The 22,426-nt window shown below is 43.8% G+C and overlaps 1 protein-coding gene across 2 annotated transcripts in view; it reads left to right on the top strand.

Moving 5' to 3' along the window:
• The window catches only part of MSS51 (MSS51 mitochondrial translational activator), a 436,315-nt gene extending 416,463 nt beyond the window's left edge, over nucleotides 1–19,852 (top strand). For both annotated transcript variants that reach the window (XM_078664282.1, XM_078664283.1), the window contains exons 6-7: nucleotides 17,313–17,406; nucleotides 19,409–19,852. In XM_078664282.1, coding sequence (XP_078520408.1) covers nucleotides 17,313–17,406; nucleotides 19,409–19,625 — 311 coding nt within the window. In that variant the 3' untranslated portion in view covers nucleotides 19,626–19,852. The remainder of the gene's footprint in view (nucleotides 1–17,312; nucleotides 17,407–19,408) is intronic.
• The last annotated feature ends 2,574 nt before the right edge of the window (nucleotides 19,853–22,426 follow it).

Here is a 22,426-nt window from a genome sequence, read left to right as displayed (position 1 = left end):
TAGGTATGATGTATTGTCTGGGATGGAAGACTGCGATTGACGACGATCATTTGAACGTTGTCCGAGACTTAATGCAGTGGCCTTTATCGAGGATAAACCTGAAAAGAGTTTAAATCTATTTGTTGACAAAGTTAGCTCACATGGTGGAATCCAATCTAATGTAGAGAGTGTAGCCTCGAATCAGTTGGGTTGTGAGGTAGCCTCGAATCAGCTGGGTTCTGAGGCAAAACCAATCCACGCTCTGAGTGAGATAAATTAATTTTTATCTCCTGAGCCGAATATAAAGCAGTGTTGTGATACCTTAATTGGGGGGTAGATAATGTTGATAGTTTACCTAGTAAAAACTGTTTGTTGTCATTGATATCCTGGAACATAGCGGGCTTGGGATCGAAACTAGCCTCGCCTGATTGGTCCGGCTTTATTGATAAATTTGACATTTGCCTCTTTCAAGAAACTTGGTCGGTGGATTCTGTTTTTCGGCAGGGGTATCTCAATTTTTATGTTCCTGCAGTAAAGAAGGAAAAGGGACGACCAATGGGAGGATCATTGATTTGGGCTAGGCAGGACTAAAGCTGTAATATTCACCAACTTCCTGTTTTAAATAATGATATTCTTGCAGTGAGACTCAGCTTCCCGTCTGGTGAATGCATCAATATTTTTAATACCTATGCAAGAGGGCACCCGGGAGGGAAAATGTCTGAGATAATATCAGCTTTAGATACCCTAATTGAGACCTTGCCTAGTAATACACTACCTCTCGTAGCGGGGAACTTCAATACGACCTTCGAGCCGTTAGGGTTTGATGACCAGAGTCTAACGGAGGATGAAGACTCTAGATGGGGTATCCCCCAAATTGAGTTGGCACCCATAAAAAAATGGACTGAGGCGGCAATACAACTGAAGGGGCTATGTATGGGGAACCAACTAAGGGCTGCCAATGGTAGAACGCCATCCGATAGACAGGGCAAAAGAACGTATGATAACGGCCACAGGTCTAGCTGTATGGACTATTTGCCCATCCATCTAAGACTGTGGCATTGCCTCATGGATACGGCGATTACGGCCCGCATAGAGAGCGATCATAACCCTCTTTCCTCCTTATTTAAGTTGGAATTAGAAGGAGTTGTAGCAGCAGTCCAGGTTAAATCAGTCCCTGACGTTGCTTTAGCAAATGACGAGCGACACCTTAAGTGGAGCAAAGTTATTGAGCACCCTGATACCTTGACCACTATTAAAAATGATGTAAACAAGGTATTAGTCGATCTGGGGTCCATTGCCATTAATGGGACTCTTATTCTTCTATTATCGAAGCCCACACCAAACTTTTTGCCCAACTAAAAACATATTTTGTAAGGCGGGCTCAGGTAGAAGTAAATTCAGTAAGAAACCAGAGGGCTGGTATAATGAGGCTTGTAGACAAGCAAGGTCCGGGCTGGGCCTAGCACTAAAAATGAGGGATCCAAATAAGGTAAGAGTGGCACGGGCTGGTATAGGAAAGTTCAGATAGAGGCAAAAAAGTTATGGGACGAGTGCAAGTGGCAGGAGCTTAAAGAAGCGTGTACGGCAAAAAAACCAAAATTATTCTGGAATACATACAAATGGGATAGGTGTGGGGTGTCCGGACCGCCCGCAGAATAATGCCGCTCAACATTTGTGGGTTGATTATTTTAAACCACAATATGCTTGCAGTGGTAGTATTGAGAGCAGTGGTACATTCTTGTGTACATTTTATGAGGGAGTTGCTTTTACCCTAGAAGATGTTGACAGGGCATTAGAGACAGTAACTGAGGGAAGAGCACCGGGTATTGATTGCATCCCTGCAGATGTGTTTTTAAATGATAAACAAACATGGCGATCGTATATAGCCTACTTGGCAAATGCTATAGCCCAAGGAGCGGCTGTCCCTTATTCCTGGAAGGGGGCAGAAATTGTTCCGGTATATAAAAAAGGGGACAAGTCTGCTGCAGGCAATTTTAGGCCTATTAGCCTAATCGACTCTATGCAGACAGTTATGGGTAGATTAGTTTTGTTTAAAATGCAGATTTGGATGGACGAAAATAATATCTTGAGTCCATTGCAGGCCGGTTTCCGCCCTAAAACAAGTACAATCGATCAAGTTTTCCATTTTATCACCCTTTATTGGCGGACTGTGGTCCTGGGAAAGGGGTCTCTGTATGCTGTGTTCGTTGATTTGACGGCAGCTTTCGATTTAGTACCGCGCTGAAAATTATGGCAGGTCTTGGAGGAGTTGGGGATGGCCCCGGAGTTGCTGACATTGATCGTGCGCTTGCATGAGGATAACTTTGCCCGTGTTCGGTGGGGGGGTTGCAGGGCGAGGTTACGGAAACCTTCCCCATTGAACGGGGAGTGCGGCAGGGGTGCGCTATGGCACCTACCCTGTTCTCGCTTTTCGTCAATGGGGTGGCGGACTACCTTTCCCTGGCCCCAACGGATGCCCCTGTGCTGGCAGGTATCCGTATCCCAATCCTCATGTTCGCCGATGATACTCTGATTATTTCCAAAACACCAAGCGGCCTTCAGCGGGCCCTCCAACGGTTCGGAGACTTTTGCCTTTTGCACGGTCTGGAAATAAATACTGCAAAGACTAAATTTATGTCTTTCAATAAGCACAAATTCTTCAGAGGTAGCATATATATGAATAACTCTCCATTAGAACAGGTTGATGCTTTTAGCTACCTGGGTGTTACCTTACAGAGGGATATGCGTTGGAATAGCCAACTTGATTTGGCTGTTCTAAAGCACTAGCAGCAATCAGGGCTTCTTTTGCAAAAATTCAAAACCTCACTAACTAAACCTATTAGCCCAGTCCTTTACATCTATGGGATGAAGGTATTGAGTTCGGCCCTATATGGAGCCGAACTGTGGGGGTTTGAAAACCTAAAATGTCTGTCCCAGGTGGAAAATGAGTTTTTGCGCAAAGTTACCAGTGTCCCACAAAGCACCCCATTAACACCACGTTTATGGGATCTAGGTAGGAAAGCAGTTAAAGATCTGGCCATTCTTCGCCCATTATTGTATTGACGTAAAATATGGAGTACTGAGGAACTGTCGCACTTTGCCCAGGGCCTTATGGTTATCATTAAAAATGACTCCTTTCATAAAATTAAATGGCTGAAGGATATTAGATCTTTGCTAGTGAGGACCTATTGGTACTCGCAAATTTCGCATGCAATTTCACATTCATTCCTATGGGCCTGTAGGCCCATAGGAATGAATGGGAAGCCATTCCTTATTTGTGACTCGCAATTTGTGATTCGCAAATAAGGAATTTGTAGGTATTGCTATTTTTATAGCGATTCCTACATGCATAGGCTTTTGCGAGTCCTTAATTGCGATTCCTTAATTATCGCAATTAAGGACTCGCAAAATCATACCTTGATGCATGTGCCTGTATATCTTGAAGCTGAAAAAGACCCAGTAACCCTATCCCACTGTTAGGCACTGTTACCTACCACAGTCTCAGGCATCTAACAAAATCGCGGAAGATCCCATGGCACACATACTATCCAATAATTTCTGAAACACCAATCACATCGTATTAGAAAACTATAACATTAACTGTGGAGATATTTCAGACCCCTCCGCTAACACTCTAGCATCTTTCCTCTTGGAACACAGTATTGGACCTGATCATTGGCAAAGGAGGCCAGATTACGATCAAAAACCCCATTACAGTACACTGGTCATAGATCAAATTGAAAATTCTTTCCCTAATTCTGCCTTCAAAGGCAACAAAATATCCCAAGTTGAAATGCAAAAATCCTAAGAACCATGATATCAAGACCTCTATGACAAAGCAGCATAAATAAATGACTCTGTGTGACCAAATGCGTTTTTTTAGGTTAAGCATAGACAGCGCATGCGCAGTCGCAACACCTAAAGTAAACAGTACAGCGAGAGCTGCTTGCCTGCTGCTTACAATTGGGTTATTTATGCGTCACTCAGATTTCCGGCCTCCCTATTGGTTGCTGCTCCTATTCATCACTTCCGTTTTTATTGGAAGTAGCACCGATCAACTACAGTTTTGCTACGCTGGAAGTAGTAATTTGCACTCTTTTGGGACTACTTTTAACTGTGCAATCATGGCGCCTGGTACGTGTTTTTACAATAACGTTATCGTGTTGCTAGCAGCTTCGTGGTGCATCTCCCGTGTTGTACTCTCCCTCCTTTCCACCACCACCAAACTCCTGCTCCTGTTTTTACAATAATAACATTCTCGTGTTACTTGCAGCTTCGCGCTGCATCTCCTCGTGTTGCACTCTCCCTTCCACCACCACCATCTCCTGCCTTGGCTCAGATTGGTTGCACCGACAGGGAAGAGATAAATGGCGGCCCGCCCTTTGTTGGTATTATAGAGGTGGGTTCTTTTTGATTGATATTTTCAATCTTTCGGTTAATTAAAGCTTTTACTGTTGTTGTGTACCACTCCAGGAGTTTCTTTTCCAATCTCGCAGATCTACGTGTTACATTTTGAGACACCACACATCTGAGAATGCTCTATAGTGTCTGCCGAGATTGGTTGTTCGGTTTCTCCGAATCACTGCATACTTTACTTAACAGGTTGTGGGGTTCAGATGCATTTGGACGGGATGTATGACGTTACAACGCATGCTTTTACCACGCATGCTCTTACAATGCAAGTATTACAACGCAAACCTTTACAACGCATTATACTTGGGGTGCTGGATAGTGAATAGTTTAATTTACTATTCCAACTCCAGTCCCCGTGGACACTAGGGTAGGTGTTGGATAGTAAATTAAAACTATTCCCTATCCTAGAGCGCCCCCAGTGTAATGCGTTGTAAAGGTTTTCGTTGTAATACTTGCGTTGTAACAGCACTACGTGGTAAAAGTTTTGTTGTAAAGGATATTTCCCATTTGGACGCGGTGACCTGTGGTGCGCAACTATTTTTCCTTGACCGGTAATTTGTCTCTCACAAGTAAGGAGCGCATCTTGATTGGTGTGAAGTTTGTTAGATTGGCGTCTGGCACTCCACTAAGAGCTCCGGCTCTCTTTCTTTTACGGGTTCCACAAGGTTTAATTCCTTGCTGGCAAGTTGTTTTGTCCATCACCGCATCACACACTGCTTGAGGCAGTTGATGCACGTCATGTGATTGTAATAGGTAAGGTGTATGCTTTTCATTAAAGAGAACAGATGTAGTTGGAAGTATTGACAGTGCACTCTAATATAATACAGCTTGTCTGGGATGCACGCTTACGCGCTATTATCTCGTGGCCATGGCCTATGGTTCTCTTGGCTGCACAAGTAATTACAGGGATTCAGAACAGTTTCTTTCATTTTACAGGTCGACTAGCATGTCTCCGCTGTGGACAGCTGCTGACAGATAATTTCTCTCTGCAATCTTTAGTCTTTACTCTTGTGTTGCTTTAGGTACCTGTTTGTGCCGGTTTCTTCTGGTCGCATATTCTGTCCCATCAATAGTGGGGTGGTTACTTTGAAGGGTGTTGTTGCCCCTCACAATAGTAAGTGTGACTTGCCTGCATTTTTGCACGAGGACCATAAATTAAACTCTATCCTTCTCAGGATGTCATGGCTTGAACATATAACATCCTGGGACCAATTTTGTGACCAACTTTTTATTTATTTGTTTTTATTCACATCTTGTAAAGCATACTAATTAGGTGTCAACCGCATGACACTCTAACCAAAACCCCATTTACTCCTCGGGGCAACATTTTACCATATGGTGGCCTCACCTGGGAATTGCACTACGCACATCTTCATACAAAGACGTCCCCTACGCGGTGCACACAGATCTTTATCAGCGTTTTATCACACTGAGGGTTACCATGGGGCGCATTTTGCCACACAAGCTTTTTCCCTACATGGTCCTTAAATGACTGACTTTTACCGCACAGACCTATATCACATTCAAGTTTTAGCACACAGCGCACCTTTACCACATGATGCTTTTACCAGCTAGACTTATAAGAACAGCTACCAAATGACACCACTTTAAAACTTGTTTTACCTATCCTTTCATGATATATATATATCTTACATCCTTAGCTGACTTACATGGTTTAGTTTTCATATGCTTGGTGACTGCATTGTGCCCCTCCCCTAACATGATTAGATTGTTGATACATGTATTTATGTTCTTAAAATGATTCAAGATGTCATTTGTATTTGCGATTGCAATGGTTTAATACTATTTTAATTGTAGATATGTTTATGTTTTATTCTTTGTATACTTTGATGTTTTTATTTACAAATGACCGAATAAAGTTATTATTATGATGATGATACCACGTCACTTAAGACGCCGACAGCTAGATCAGGTTACCAACAAAGAACACTTAGATTTGAAGGCAAAATCTATAATAAACAGTAAGAATGACAAAACAAGTCACATATAAGAAATATTAGTGGCAAAAACAGCAAGACATGAAACAAGTATTTGCAATGCAATAGGTCTCGCATTTACGCGAGTTTGAGCTACTGACATTGCAAATAACAATGAATTTTTTTCCGTTTTTTAAAAAAACATAAATAAAACACATTGTCTTTTACAATGCCAATAGCTTAAACTTGCATAAATGTGAGACCTATTGCATTGCAAATGCTTGTTATATGGGGTGGTTGTGAGACCGCGCCATGTAATAAACTCACAAACCTGTCTTGAGTCCAGTCAGACTTGTTTGTAAAACCTTAGCTCAATTGTATTGTATTGTATTGTATTGTCGTTCTTATATAGCGCAGACGGTCATCCTACGGGTATCCTGGCGCTGTAATCTGAACAGATGGACTCAACAGAGACGGGCCTGATTGTTAGTGGAAGGTATTACTCTCATTTCTGGGAAATAGCCAAGTCTTCAGGCACTTTCTAAAGCAGAGCAAAGAGCTTGCTTGTCTAATGCTTTGAGGTAGCTCATTCCAAAGGTGTGATGATGCTGTGCCAAAAGCCCTGCATCCCATCCAAGATTTCTTTTTTTTTTTTTTTTTTTTTAAAACCTTTATTGTACAGAAGGCGATCACAGATACGGGCCTACAACCCATCGGGCCGGCCACCACAATTAAGTGACATACGAGGCGATACAGGAGAGACAACCGGATTTCTAAACAGCTCATATGAAAGGCAAAGGTAGCAAGTCTTCGAGTCGCCATCACGGACAGGATAAGAGTAGGTTAATTTTATAATTGAAAATAGGGTGTCACAGGATAATGACAGTCTGTAAAGGCCAGAGGGCCGTGGTGAGCCGTGAGCAAGCCGAGGTCTCGAACACAGGAAAAGACCAAAAGAACAGTATATTTTGGCAAAGGCAGAACGTGAGTCCCACATCAAAAACAATCACAATCGCTGCTCAACACCCTCCCACCACTACAAGGACACATAATAATAAAACAACAAAAAATACGGTTACAGAACTAAAAGCCCTCCGTTACAACAACCCAAGGGAGGAAAAGAAAAATGGGGGGGGGGAAAGGGAAAATAAGGGAGGAAAAGGACATCGAAAAAAGGGAGGGGGAAAGTAAGGGCGCAGCATCAAAGCACGTCCTCCACGGCCAACAAAGCACCCAATACTAATTCGGCACATGGAACTAGTGGCAACAGGAGAAATGAATGCATAGTAAACCGTGACAGCAGAAATACCAAAAGGGCCATGCCAGCACAAACACCCCGGGGGGCTACGTGCCGACACCGTGCCACGAAAGTAGGGGATACATGAGAGCCATAGAACCAAAAAAAGGAACAAGGGAAGATACAATAAAACAGACCCCCCCACCACCCCGCACAGCCCACCCTGCACCCCTGCAGAAGGCTATGGCCTACCCCCCAGCAGCGTGCCTGTCGCCCTAAGTAGAACCCGAAATATAGAAGAGTATAGAAAGTAAGAATCACGTAGATTAAAAAGGGGGGAAGGGAAAACAGGGAAAAAACAGCGGGAGAGGAGCCACATAATCAAAACCCCTTCAGCTCCCACCCCCCCACCCAAAAACACTCAGAGCCCACGGGAAGATAATAAACACACGGATATGCTCCAGGGACGTACAGAAGTATCAAACATAACCATACAATTATGAACGGATCACCCAACCATACCACAAAATAACAGTCCACAGAGGCAAGATCAGCTCAACCCTGTCCTCGTTTTTCGCAAACTGTAGTAGTCCAACGAACCAGGAACCAGATCGCATTGAACCGGAGGTGAATAACAGGGATTCGAATCAAAAAAACACTCAAGTTGTAGCGATCGCGTCCCGGATGATCCAGAAAGTACTTTAACCACCTCAGGCAAAGCAGGCACAGTCCCGATGGGAATACGAAGAAAGCCGGTCCAGCGGCGCAGTCACAGGATCTTCGTTCGGCCATGTTAGGCGAAAGAGGAAAAGGAGAACCATCGAGGTCGGTCAATACGGGATCCGGCTGGCGAACCTCCAGAGCAAAAGGAGGCACAGGATGAAGAAGGGGAGCGGACCCCCGGACATCGATACCAACAGCAGCCTCCAGGTCCACGACCCCAAGGAAAGTTCCGGCAGCACACAACAGAGAGGACGCCGCACGAACCGAGGGGGGTCCGGCAGGCCCAGCCAAGGGACCCCTCTCCAGGATAGCGATCGGTGCGGTCAGGGATGCCCCCCAGGAGCGCAGGGCGGCGAGGATGTCGCCAAGTGTAGGCTCACCTTTGCAGTATTCAGAAAACGTGCCGTGCGGCGGATCCGCATCGCCGGTCCCAGCAGGGCCGAGAGTCATGGGGCCGGCCGCCATCTTAGAAGCCCGGCGGGGCCGCTACGAACACTGACCCCCGCCCGGATATCAGCAGGGCAAAACAGGACACCGGCAACCACCAGCGGAGGTGCCTCCAGGGCAGGAAGGGAAGCCACCAGAAGAAGGCGATGCGCCGGCACCCCACACGCCGCCTGCACCGTTCTCCGAGTCCGGGCGGAGGAACTCAAAATGGCCGGGCCGGAGAACAAAGGGGAGACGAGCCAGATGTACGGTTAACCCCGTCCATGGAAGTCAGTGCCCCAACACCAGGCTGGAGGACCGCCGGACCAGGCCCGGGAGGCCGCAAGCGGTCTATTAGCACACCGGCCCCTCCGACCGACTCCACACCACCACCAAGGGCCGGCCACCGCGCCCCGTCCAGCCCGGGCGCCGCCAGGGAGTGCCAGGTCCGGCCGCTCCGGAGGCCCCGAAGCAGACAGGGGCGTAACTCAGGATCCGTGACACCCAGGAATCACCGGAGCAAACGGTAAGTGCCTGTGAGTTATCGTCGTTCCACTGCACATCGTGGAATACTTCCCGGGGCAGGATAAAGGACAGGATATTTGTTGCAGACAGGAGAGTGAACGGAGCCGAGCTAAAACGCGGCCATCTCGGACGCGAGCTTGGCTCCCCCCCCCCATCCAAGATTTCTTGAATCTGGTGGTCATTACTAGATTTGCATTAGAGGAACGGAGAAGTCTGGTGGGCCTGTACCAGATGAATCTCTCTTGCATAGAGAGAGGGCCAGTACTATGCACTGCTCAGTAGACTATGCATAGGGATTTAAAACTGACACTGTCCCTAATGGGCAACCGGTGGAGATCTCTAAGGGCCAGTGTAGTAGATGAGCTGCGTTGTCTGTTGAGTACCAGCTTTGCGGATATAGACTGGACTCTTTGCAACCCATGCAGGATATATTGTGGAGCTCCCAGATACAGGGAGTTGCAGTAGTCCAGCCTACTCAGAATTATACTCCTCACCACTAGTGGTCTGGCCTCATTAGGCAGCAGAGGAAGGATCTGGCGGAGCACTTTTAACAAGGCGAAGCACGTACTGATCGTTTTATTAGCCTGTGATGACATTTGAAGATCTTCATCAACCAGGACACACAGGTTGCGAACAGTTTTAACTGGGGTCAGGGGGTCATCCTCTGGGGTAAGTGTGAACTCGCATGGCAAACGCTGTAACATTTTGGCAGCCGAGCAGTATACCACCTCAGTTTTCCCCCCGTTAAACTGCAAGGAGTTTACTTTGAGCCAGCCAGAGACTCGACACATGCATTCCTGGAAAGTGTCCATTGACACCCCGTGCTGCCCTTCCAGGGAAAACACCAGTTGGGTGTTGTCGGCGTAATTGTCCAGATCTATCCCAAATGATTTTATAATAGGAATCAAGGGGCGAAGATATACATTGAAGAGAATGGGGCTTATTGCCGAAACCTGTGGCACTCCATGGCGCACTGGCGACTTCGATGAGGCAACCCTGGGTAGCTATGGTTTGAAGGCTTCAACAGTCAGATTTTAAGTAATTAACTAGTACAAGGCATTTAGAAGTACAAAACAACTGAATAAGTAAGAAACACGACACAAAAAATCCAACACCAATTTATAAAAATAGATCTTATTTTTATGAATTCTTTTAGACACCAAAATGAACAACATCCACTGGAAGGTTCCAGAAATAAAGATGTTCAATTAGCTGCATTTCACTCAAAGTGTAAACAAGTATTGACAACTACTACGATTACTTTGAAAAAAACATTTTATAAAGTTGTGTTTGGCTAGGCGGTCCCCTTTGGGCAATGAACTCCGGGAGGGAGCAAGTCAATGGGGACATTACGGCATAGTAGGACAGCTACCTTACAGTCAAAGCAGTCTCCAGTCCAATTCCAGGCTCTATGGACAACTGCCATAGACATGATTGGAGTGGTTCTGATTGATACAAGAGAAACAAGATGCTGAGGATGCAGATCCAGTCAACGAGAGTCTTTCTTTGGCACCCCTTCATCCACAAACATTGTAGAGTGACTTTGGCCACAGAGGTCCATGTCCCTTGGAGTCCAGCCAAAAACAGTTACCACTGGTCTACTGATCTCTGGTTATAGGGAAAACAGTGGATCCCCTTAACTGTGACTAGTGTCCATCTTGGGCAACCAAACAGCACTTTTATGACTCTCCCGGTTCCAGCAGACTCCAGTGCAACCTTTTTGTGCTAAGGTTTGGTCTACTGGGCTGCGCTTCGCTGGTTAGCGGTGAACACACACTTGTGGCTACCAACTTTGCCAAGGCGGCATCTTCATCTTTTGTGTCCCTGAAACTGTATGAGGAAATCAGCCAACTGACTTTTGGAGTTTGTTTCCTCTGTTTGGGGCTCGGGCGACTTCTTCATGAGCAGGCATCACAGACACAATCCTGTCTTTGCTAGTCCAGGAATAGCAGGTACAGTTCAGATTTTGGTGCAGCCTCCCAATTCCAGGCCCAGGGAACAGCATGGCAATCCTTCTTCAGTCTTCTTTCCAGTGCATACAGGAGGTCTGGGTGCCAGGGGTGCCACTTTTATGTCCACAACTTGCCATTGGGGGATGCAGTGTCTACTAGCCAATAGGTTACCAGGTCCCCTACTGCTTGATGACTTCCTGCAGTGTGCGGCATTTAGCTATCCCAGAATGCAATATTCTGCCCACTGCCAAGGTGGCAGAATCCTTCTCTCTCTCTGTGGCGCTTGGTAGACCCTAGAGGTGTGTATACCTGAAGGCTACACACCCATGGGAAAACTAGTTTGCCAACTGTTTTCACCTCTCTGTCACCCCGCCGACCTGTCTATCAGAACAAAAGAGAAGCCCCTCTCATGTGTGTTCCCCATTTGCCCTTCAAAGGCAGCTTTCCCTTTGAAGCTTGCCTTTTGGGCTCACACCCTGTGTGGTTTCTTGCCAGGGAGAAGTCAAACGTGTTCCAAAGGGGAAACACCCTTTACCACGCAGTGCCTTTACAACACGGGCACTACATCAAGCGCGTCATTACCACATGTTCCTTTAGCACGTAAGTCATTCCAACTACTTGCTTTAGGGAACACATTTTTGGACTGGTGTTGGATTTAAGTCCAACACCTTCCCTACTGCTACACAGACGGGAGTTGGAACAGTAAATTATACTAATCCAAAGTCCAGCGCTTCCCTAAGGTAAATCGTTGTGAAGATTTGTGCACTAAAGGAACTTGTGACAATGATGCATTTTTTGTACTGCCCGCATTGTAAAGGCATGCATGGTAAAGGCATGGTTGGTTCTGAATTACATCCGTTCCAATGGCAGGCCTCTATTGTGTCCTTTCCTGTGAGATCTTGACACCTCTCCCTTGAGGACAGGAGGCTGTCTTGTGGTCAGGATCTGCAAATGGTCACTGCAAACCTGATCAACAGAGTGGCAACTTTATTTTACTCAAACATTAATTTGAATTCGACTTGGGCTTCAAGTCAGGTTTAATGTAGAAATGTTTTTGATACCTTGAAGTACCACCTTTAGTAGTTCCATTCAGGAGTTAGCACAGCTGAGTTGTCAGTGTGTAACATTGTACTTGTACCAATGGGAATACTAGCCTTTCTACCGTACACAATTAGGGTGTTTTACTGTTAGGAGATATAACAGTACATTTCCTACCTTTTAATATACAGCCCTCTGCCTCAGTGCTCCAGCAGCCTATCTTAGGAGTAACATACATATATTAACGAGGGAGCTATGGAGTTTGTCATTAGTTAAAATGGCAAAATTGAGTTAGCAGTTTAAAACTGTTCGACTAGTCTGCAGTGGCAGGGTGGGAGACATATTTACTTTGTAATTAAAGCTTCTATTTTTCTGTTTTTATTTAATATCACAGATAAATACAAACAGGAAAGAATGTGCTTCCTGTCTGTATTTATTTTTAAAAGTGGAAAAATACTGAAAATGGTGCTTCTTGTGAGAGACTCTCCATGCTGTCTTTCATAAATTCCAGTCAACAACTGAACATATAGACAGCATGAAGAGTTAAAAAAACAGGATGAGATTTCCTTAAATACAGGTATATGTTAACATATATTTTCAGCATTATGCTAATATGTACCTGTAAGTGTGATGTTTGTTATATGTGGCTTCTTAATTTGCTTAAATGTGACAGGTAACCGTGTATGAGTGCATGCCCAAGAGTTGAATAAATGTTTAAATATACCATTTTAAGGCTCCTTTTATTTTCAAAACACAAAATAAATATGGATTAATACCAATAGGATGGCCCAAAAATATATATGGATAAATACAGACGGAAATGTTAAAAAAATAAATACCATAAAAATTGAGTCCTATTTATAATACTCAGGATGGCTCAATATGTGGTACCCATATACTAGGGGCTTATAAGTAAATTAACTTATGCAAATTGGGTAGAAGCCAATCAAACCTACACTTTTGTGGGTCAGAGCACTGGCACTGTGGTCTGATTAGCAGGCCTCGGTGCACTCTGAGTCGAAAAACCAGCAGCATCAATCCAAACTTTTTGTGGAGATCATGAAAAAAGAGGCATTTGGTTACACTCTTTCAGATGATGAAGATGTAAACCACTTAACAGCAGAGTACAACACCTTCACAACTAGTTTCCCTAAACAAATAGTATGAGTTATTCTCACATGAGAGAAAATAAAAAAACAAGAAACACAGTTCTTGATTGACCTAATGGCTGGAGAAAATCAGTGACAAAAGCAGTGATGGTCTGGAGAGAAATACATAGCATTCCAAAGTCAAGCACCCTTAAATTGACCAGAAAAAATATTTAAAAAAATAATAAAGACAACTCTTTCTTCCATCATGAATGTATAGACCAACACATGATAATTAATACCATTTCTAAACCTCCCCAAATAGCCATAGAAGACCCCTCCAAAACCAAATGCAAATAATGTCCCAAATACTTATTTGACAAGACACAAAATGTAAGAAATGACATCCTAGTGATTTGGGACACTGCACGCCATCACAGAGTTTCCCAGTGTTGCAGGGATTCTACCAAAAAACAGAACTCTGCGCAGGATTATATGACCTTGGTGTATAGGGACTGAATCATCCTACCACCTTAGTACCCATGAGCCCAGGACCAACTAGCTATAGTGTCTCACTTGCTCTCCTACTCACTCACAGAGAAACAAATGATTAGACACCACAACACTCCCAGATCTGTCAGGAATCACAGTAACAATACACACCCTTTTGTTAACACTCTTGTACTTGTCCACAATAAGATCTGACAGAGACATGAAACAGTTTAAAATATTTATTTCAACTAACGTGCCCTAACGTAGTATACATGCCACAACAAGCAGGAAAATGCATAGTACAAATACTGTAAGCATAGCAGCTAGTCCATAAATCATGAAGGGAGATGTCATCATGGAAAGACAATAGAGCCTAACCTCCCTCCCCATGCTAAGAAGCAGTATTATTATATATTGGAAGATCTCTGGGCTTTGCCAGCAGACCACATACCTTAGACTATAGATGGTGAATCTACATTATAGGTGCTGTCTCGCTCTTGTCCCTGGAAAGGTCCCTCTCCAAGTGTGTGCTACCTATTTGTGTATTCTAATAAAACCAAAGTGCGTTGTACAAACAACAGCTGCATCTGTATGTTTTGTCTAAAGGCTAAGGCCTGGCCATAACAAAAGGATAATCGGAATTGTTGTTCGACCTTGCTCCCAATGTTCAGTCAAAATCCCAGGAATCTGCAGAGAGTGAACACAGCGACAAGTTCTCATGTGAAAACAGCCATAAACGTTATTGCAAAAAAACAAAGTTGTGCAGTAGCGTGTGCAAAGCAGCAGGCAAGCTGCAGCGTGCTCATGCTAACTTAGAGAAAACCACAATGTCCCCAGAGGCCATGTGACAACAGAACTGCACAACTAAAGGTAAATCATTTGAACCTATATTGACTAATAGGCTAGAGAAAATCCTAAAAATAACTGTGCTACATAATTTTCTGGCTCAAACTTTTAAACAGTTCCCTAGAATTCTTCCGCAGACAAGACACACTCAACAATGTCACTCTGCTAACTGGTCCACCATATTATAGACAAAATGCTAAAGAGCATAGTCAAGAAACAACTACATGATGACATTAAAACTAACACTTGAGCAAATAAGGCTTCAGAGAAGGGTGCAGCATTGATGTAGCAACCCTTTCAGTCATTGTTGATGCTTAGAAAATCTTAGATAAAGGAGATTCCGGACTCCAATTTTTTAACCTTACCTCAGCGTTTGATATGGCCACCCACAAGATCCTCCTCAACATATTCCAGATAAGGACAGGAATGGATCCTCGTGTACTTAAATTGATACAGCCATACCTGTTAGGGTGGGAAACTTATCCTTTCTTTCGCCATCTCTCGTTGCAGTACCACAAGCATTGCTATTGATCCCGATAGTGTACAACCTGTTTGCTGTCCCATCAACATAAAAAAACCACAAAAACATACTCCATAGTATTAATCTCCTCACTCATAAGAATTTTGAACTGGTTCTGAGTAGAAAAACATTGCATACTCAGGGTGGGGTGCATAGCTTCTAAAGGCATGCACTATAACTCCCCTACCTACACATGCTCATTTATTTAGGGGAGCACACAGAATCTGAACTAACAACCCTCTGAAACTGAGAACTGCCCCTTCGTATATCTCTTTCAAGAGAGACGTGAAAAATACCCCTGTTTTCTGGTTTTGCAGTTACTTAGTCCAAACACTTTTTCATGAAGATCAAATTGCCATAGGTGATGTTTTTTATGAAAGTGTGTACTTTTAAGTGTGACTAAGTAAATATCTATGTACGTGTTTCAGTCTAACACCGTAAACATTGATATATACTATACTGTTCCATTTCTTACACACTTTGCTATTTGCACTATGTTTTAAACCTGGTGTGCCCCACCTATGTAAAGCTTTAAAATAAACAAATTATACGTAGGTGTGCTTCACAATGGGAACCCCTTTAGGAACATGACCCGGCATCATAGAACTATATGACACCCAGTACTTCTTTGATCCACTACACTAAATGCTGGGAAGAGGCACACTACCCATTGCTCCCATTAAACACATTCTCTGGTGCACGCCTGAAGGGCCTGGCAGTGTGCTACCTGAGGTACAGAAACCAGTCCTTTCCTGAAGTGCATTGCTAATACTCTCCTGTTCCACATAACCTGTGCTCCCATGGTGCACATAACCCTGTGGTCCTTTGCTGTAAATCACCCTGTGGCCTTCCTCCCCAATGCAGATCACCTTGTGGTCCCTTCTGATGCACATTAACTATTCTGTGTGCATTAATGCTTGTACGATTGTCGGTCACTGTTAACTGGTGCCTCTGTTTGGACATCGCGGAAACGTGTTGGGTGTGGTCAAGAAAATTCACTGTTGGAGCATAGGTGGAAAGAAAAGTAATCAAGTCATTCTTTTAATTTTGATGGATTTCTAGGAGAGTCTAACATTGCTTATTTGTAGTTCTCTTATGCACCTTCTTTAGCACCTGTGCCTGACAGTGTTGCTCTTTTCATTTGTATGTTAAAGTTCCAGTACGTCTATCAAGCGCATTCGTGCCTGAGCAGTTTCTTCTCACTCTCAGATACTGGCCCCAGAGTAACTTGTCTTGTAACATTTTAGGATGAAGCTCTTCAAACTTGAATAATTTATTTTTGTCAGGAGATTTGTTATAAAAAGTAAACATACCCATTGCAGTATAACTCGTAAGATCACGAAAAGTCAATTTACTGTTAACTAGCAGTTGTGAAGTGGTAGAATGGATTCCATGTACTGAGTAATGTAAAGAAACAATCCAATTGCAGCTTGTTTCCATCAACATGTATGTGGTAGAGAATTGACATTGCTTCTGATGGGATTATTATTGGCCTGTTCTGTAACCTATTTGAACTGGTGAATATAGACAGTGACTAAGGATGGGGCACATTTTGTGGCAATCAATGTGCCACCCTCTTTTTTTTTTTTACAGAGTTTTATATAGCGCAAACTTGACCTGGTATCGGCAATCAGAGCGCTTTACATAGCACCAGTTACGTTACACGAGGGCACATTAATTTTTGTTAGGTACAGGGAGATTAAGTGATTTTCCCTGAATCACAGGATGTTCAGCGTCATTGCCGAGACTCGAACCCGGTTCCCCAGATTCGAGGTCGACCTCCCTAGCCGTTAGGCCAACTCCTCTCCCCTTGATGGTAGAACTGATTTTCACATCTGAAAACATTCCTTGTGAAAGCCAAAGATGGGCAGGCAAGTATATGAAGCTAGAGGGATCTAAATGGAGCTCAAACTAAACAAGAGGTAGTGGGACCAAGCAGAAGAGACAGACTGTATTGGATCGACGTTTGTGAATGTTGAGGGATACAGGGCCAAGCCCAGGGAGATGAAGACAAGCAGGCGGAAATGTGTGTAGGGGAAAAGGAAACAGGACTGTGCTTCTGTCATGCTTCTTTAAGTGCTGTGATGTGAGTTTGCTCGTGTTGACTTATAAGGGAATTGTTTCTCCTCTCTGCAGGGTTCCATGCATCCCAAGGCCTGACTGAGGGCTGGCTCCCCACCTTACTACTCCTTCGGGACTACAATATACCCACCATCTTTACAGTGTACAAGTGAGTACCATTTTGCTTCGTGTTGACACTACACCTAAGCATGTCACTGTCTGCTATGGAGTTGTGTACAGGGAAAAGAGTTATTAAAATCAATGAAAACATACTAAAGGTAGATATGGAAAGTGGCCCCTAATTTGGAAGCTATCTATGACACCATCCACCAGTTCTCTCCCTTTAGTTGACACATGTCCCTTTGGCTGAACCTATTGCAGAACGTGGTTTGATTGTATTTATTTGCTGGCATGCACACACTACCACGTTTCCACGGCAATGTCAATAATCACAATTTTAAGAAATTCATTAAAGAAATTGAAAAGACAAAAAATATTAACATAAGGTTATTCGGACCATATTCCCCTAGCCTGTTGATGATTTATATATTGTTCGATTATTCAAGGCGATTGTGTTATATTTTATATGCAACAACAATAACAATATTCCAAGAAAATATGAACATCATCCTGTGGGTCTCTTCTGCAAAGTGGACATACCCCGGTCTAATGTGAAGGGATTAGGTGGAGGAAATATTGCAAAGTGCAACTGCAGTTAAGGGCTTTACTACTGAGTTTATATATGGGTGTAACACTAATTCTATGGTGAATTATTAAAGGGCTCCACCATGGATTTATTGTTTGAGTTGTGTTCAAGGTTGCTTTCTTACAAACAGGTCTGAATGTCCCACAATATCCCCACCCCATGCCCAGGGCCTTACATGCCAGCCGACCTAACATGGCAACTCATGATAATTTAATCTTAATGACCATAACTGAGATTTGGGCTGACCCATTATGAGATGATCTGAGTTTTTAAAGCTACATCATCACATGACGGTCTCTCTTGGGAGAGAATTTCATTTTTTTCTTTCTTGCTGAAGTACAGTCCGCTGCTTCACCAAGGAAGGATGAGAGACCTGGGCTGCTGGGTCCTTGCCATAGCAATATTTCACCGTCCCTTTTTATATGACCCACTTTATGCATAGTGACTCACATTTGTGCCAATAGCAGGAATAAAGTATGTGGTTTCCATCAAAGTCAGTACACAGAATAGCAAATATTGTTTGCTGTTGTCAACTGTTGTACTTTCATCTCAATCAGTATTACTCAGGTGTGATCAGATTGGATCTGGTGAAGCACGGAGTGGCCCTGGGGCACTAGTGAAGGGTAGTAGGGACATATTATAATATGATGAGGAATTGGGGCCACTGAAGGAAGTGAGGAGGATGCCATGTGTATAATATTATGGGTAGAAAGGCATTATTAAGTCTGGAAAGTTGACAAGTGGCAATATGGTCTTCATGGCACCCTTACTTTACTCCTGAGTATGCCTCATGAGAGTGAGGAAGCTATGAAGGGTAGGCATGTAGAATGTAGAATAGTAGATAGGTAAGTATCAAAATGGGAAAGGTTGCTATTCTTGGGTCCTTAAAGATGTACGCAACTCAAGTGTCTCCTCATTGTCTATGAAATAATTTGGATCTCCAGGGCAGAGAGCATCCATGTTGCTGGTTCTTATCCATCTGTATTCATTTAATATGTCGTTTTATATAGCGTTCAATCATGTGAAAAGTAAGGTGGCAATGTACAGCTGTCTAACATTAGTGTAACAGTTGTTTACAAGCAGCGCTCCAACAAGCTGGAAAGCAAATGGACAATATGGATAAGGTAACTACATCTGGAACTTAAATTCTGCTTGGCACACTGTTGGATTTTTTTTTAGCACTGACTGAACAGCCAAATTCATACCATACTGACAGGGCACAGCTGTAAGAAACTCAATACTGCTGGTTGTGTACAGCTCTGATAGACACTTCTGAGAGGAAGTTTGCACTTCTCGAACTCTACAGCTTTGGCAGGGGCAATGCTGTAATAAACTCATTGTAGTAGAGTCTAGAGTCCTAGTGCATTGTCAGGGCACTGTTGGCAGAAGGTCACAGTGGCTAACACAGATTGTTTTTTGTGTCTTCCATGGCAGTAATTGCTTCATCTTCTCTTCTTATTTTTAGTGAGCAGGAACTGAAGTATTCACTGCAGATCCTTGCAGAACTTGAGGCCCGAATCCTCTCACATGGACCTAACCCCTTTGCCTCTCTGAAGCTCGATCAGGTGCAGTCTGACCCCAATAAGCCTCCTGTGCACAGCAATGCATATCAGATCCAGTTCCTGGGGTTAGCAGGAGCCGAAGAGGAGGAAGACATGGAGGATCTAGATGAGGAGACTTAGAGACGCCAACATATTTAAGATCGGTGCGCATCCTCGAGATGGCGACAACGGTTGCATGCCTGAAATAAAGACGTGGTTTTGCAGCCTGTCTGAATTGTCTCTTTACCTGTTCACCTGGCTTTTTTGCCAAAATCTGATGATTTTACTGCATGCAGCATATATTCAACACAAGTGTCTTTGTGCCTCAATCAAGTATAGTAAATTATTTCAATAAAGGCATTCCAAATGAATTCAGGATTTTTTCTTTATAAATGAGTCTCATATTTGAAAATTAATGTCACTTTAAAATTTGAAAAAGAATCTGTAGTAAAACATATGTGCATACCTGCACTTTTTGTCCACATAAAATATAGAAAAGAGTGACCAGGCAAAATTATACTTTCCAGAAATAAGATAACCTGGGGAGTCTAGCCAGGAGTTGCCATTTGTAAACTCACAAACTGATGCGCCCCATAATGCTTCAGGGGTTCAGCATAAAGTAATTCGTTAACTCTCTTACCAGAAAGCCTATAGAAACCCACTCCTAAGTAAACTGTTTTAACATCGATGGAAAAAGCCATAAACGTACAGCTTTCCTTCCACCTCTACACACACCATTTTCTTGACATGTCTCCATCAGGTTTCCGGCCAAACCACAGCACTGAGACTGCCCTCATTCCAGCAACCAACATCACAATGATCCTAGATTATGGAGACACATCAGCCCTCACACTACTTGACCTCTTTGCTGCCTTCAAAACTGTCTCCCACCCACCCTAATCAGAAGACCACATGAGAGAGGCATACAAGGACCTGCACTCAACTAGTTCAGTTCCTTCCTCATGGAAAGAACACAAAGAATCAGCATACCACCCTACACAACAAAGGCGAGGAGTACCCCAAGGACCATCACTCAGCCCAGCGCTATGCAAACTCTACATGACCCCACTGGCTGAACTCATCAGATCATACAACAGCAACATACAACCAGCTGATACTCTCCCTATCAAACAAGCTCCCCACCACAAAAACCAACTTCGCCATATGCATGATCACCAGAACATCATTGATGAAAACAAACTGCCTCACACTCAATATGGACAAAAATGAAGTAGTGATCAGAAAGAAAACATCCCCCTAGGACTCCCCCTGGTGATCCACTAACCTCGGACCCCCACATAGGCCCCACCACCAAAGCAAGACATCTGGGAATCATTATGGACAACAAACTTGACATGGCAGCCCAAGTAAATGCAGTGATCTCCACCTGCTTCCACATCCTGAAGATGCTATGATGGATCTTTAAATGACTTCCGGAGAACAATAAGAAAACAGTCATTCTTGTCTTGATCACCAGCAGACTTGATTACAGCAACACGCTTTATGCAGGAATCCCCAAGAAGCTACTGAGCCGGCTTCAAACCATTCAAAGCACTTCATCAAGACTCATACTCAACCTCTCTCGCCACCCCCACATCAACCCACACCCAGGGAACTACACTGTCTCCCAATCCACAAGTGCACCCAATTCAACCTGCTCACACACACCTTCAAAGCACCACACAAAATCGGCCCTGCATACCTGAACAACTGCCTACGTTTCTACACATCTCCAGACACCTCTGCTCAGCTGGACTCTCACCAGCAGGTATACCCCACATCTGCAAAGCTACAGCTGAAGGCCGTGTGTTCTACTATCTCTTGCCCAAAGGTTGGACTACCCGCCCCCAACTCATCAGAGCCTCCACTCGCTTCTGTAGTTCCACAAAAATCTGAAAACCTGGCTCTTCGATTAACCCTCCAGGTGTCAGCTGCATGCCCACCTGCTAAAGCTGCTGGATACTCTTACTGTTAATTAGCACACAATACAAATAAGCATAACATTACACAACATCTTATGTTCCCACGTATCACCCGATAAAAATGAAACCACACAGGTGGGTTTACAAAGGTGTTGGAAATTGAGAAATCAGTAGCTGCTAACAAGTCTGTGGTTTGAGGAAACTATTTTGAATTGTGTGCCAGTTTTAACTTGTTTGCATTGCCTTATCCGAGGGAAACAAGAACCACAGAAACCTAGAAGTGCCATATTTGTAAAAGGAGTATAATGGGGAAGTCATGGTGGTCCTGCGAGGTTGATCCAGTCATAACTGACCTCTCCAACCCGGATGTATGACACTACAACGCATGCTTTTACAACGCATGCCATTACGACGCAGGTTTTACAACGCAAGTCGTTACAACGACTTGCGTTGGGGGGCGCTGGATAGTGAATAGTTTAATTTACTATTCCAACTCCAGTCCCCGTGGATAGTAGGGAAGGTGTTGAATAGGAATTAAACTATTACCTATCCTAGAGCGCCCCCCAGCGCAATTCGTTGTAATAACTTGCGTTGTAAAAGTTGCATCGTAATGGTAGTGCGTTGTAAAAGTTGCGTTGTAAAGGATGTTTCCCCTCCAACCCACTGGCTCATGTCATTTAGAAATTCACACGTACCGTAAAATCAGGTGAAGTGCACCGTGTATTGTGATTTTCCACATTCTGGCTCAAAGTAAAACACACTTTCAACATGCTTGTTAAAGCAAGTAGCAGGGCTCAGTTGAGAGTCTTATAAAACCGTTTTACGTTGTCACTGGGTACTTCGTTTACTAGTTATTGTGATTCTCATAAAAACTGAATGCGACCCACGACTGACTTTGTTAATTATTGAAATCCCACTTCTTTACCATGGCAATCGAATTCGAAGCACAACCATCATGTTACGGTCCGAAGCACAAAAGGAGTCCTGAACAACGTTGACCAAGACAAAATAAGTCTTCAA

Source organism: Lissotriton helveticus, chromosome 10 (assembly GCF_964261635.1).
Source record: "Lissotriton helveticus chromosome 10, aLisHel1.1, whole genome shotgun sequence".
NCBI classification, from domain to species: Eukaryota; Metazoa; Chordata; class Amphibia; order Caudata; family Salamandridae; genus Lissotriton; species Lissotriton helveticus.
This window is presented reverse-complemented; position numbering and strand designations above follow the sequence as displayed.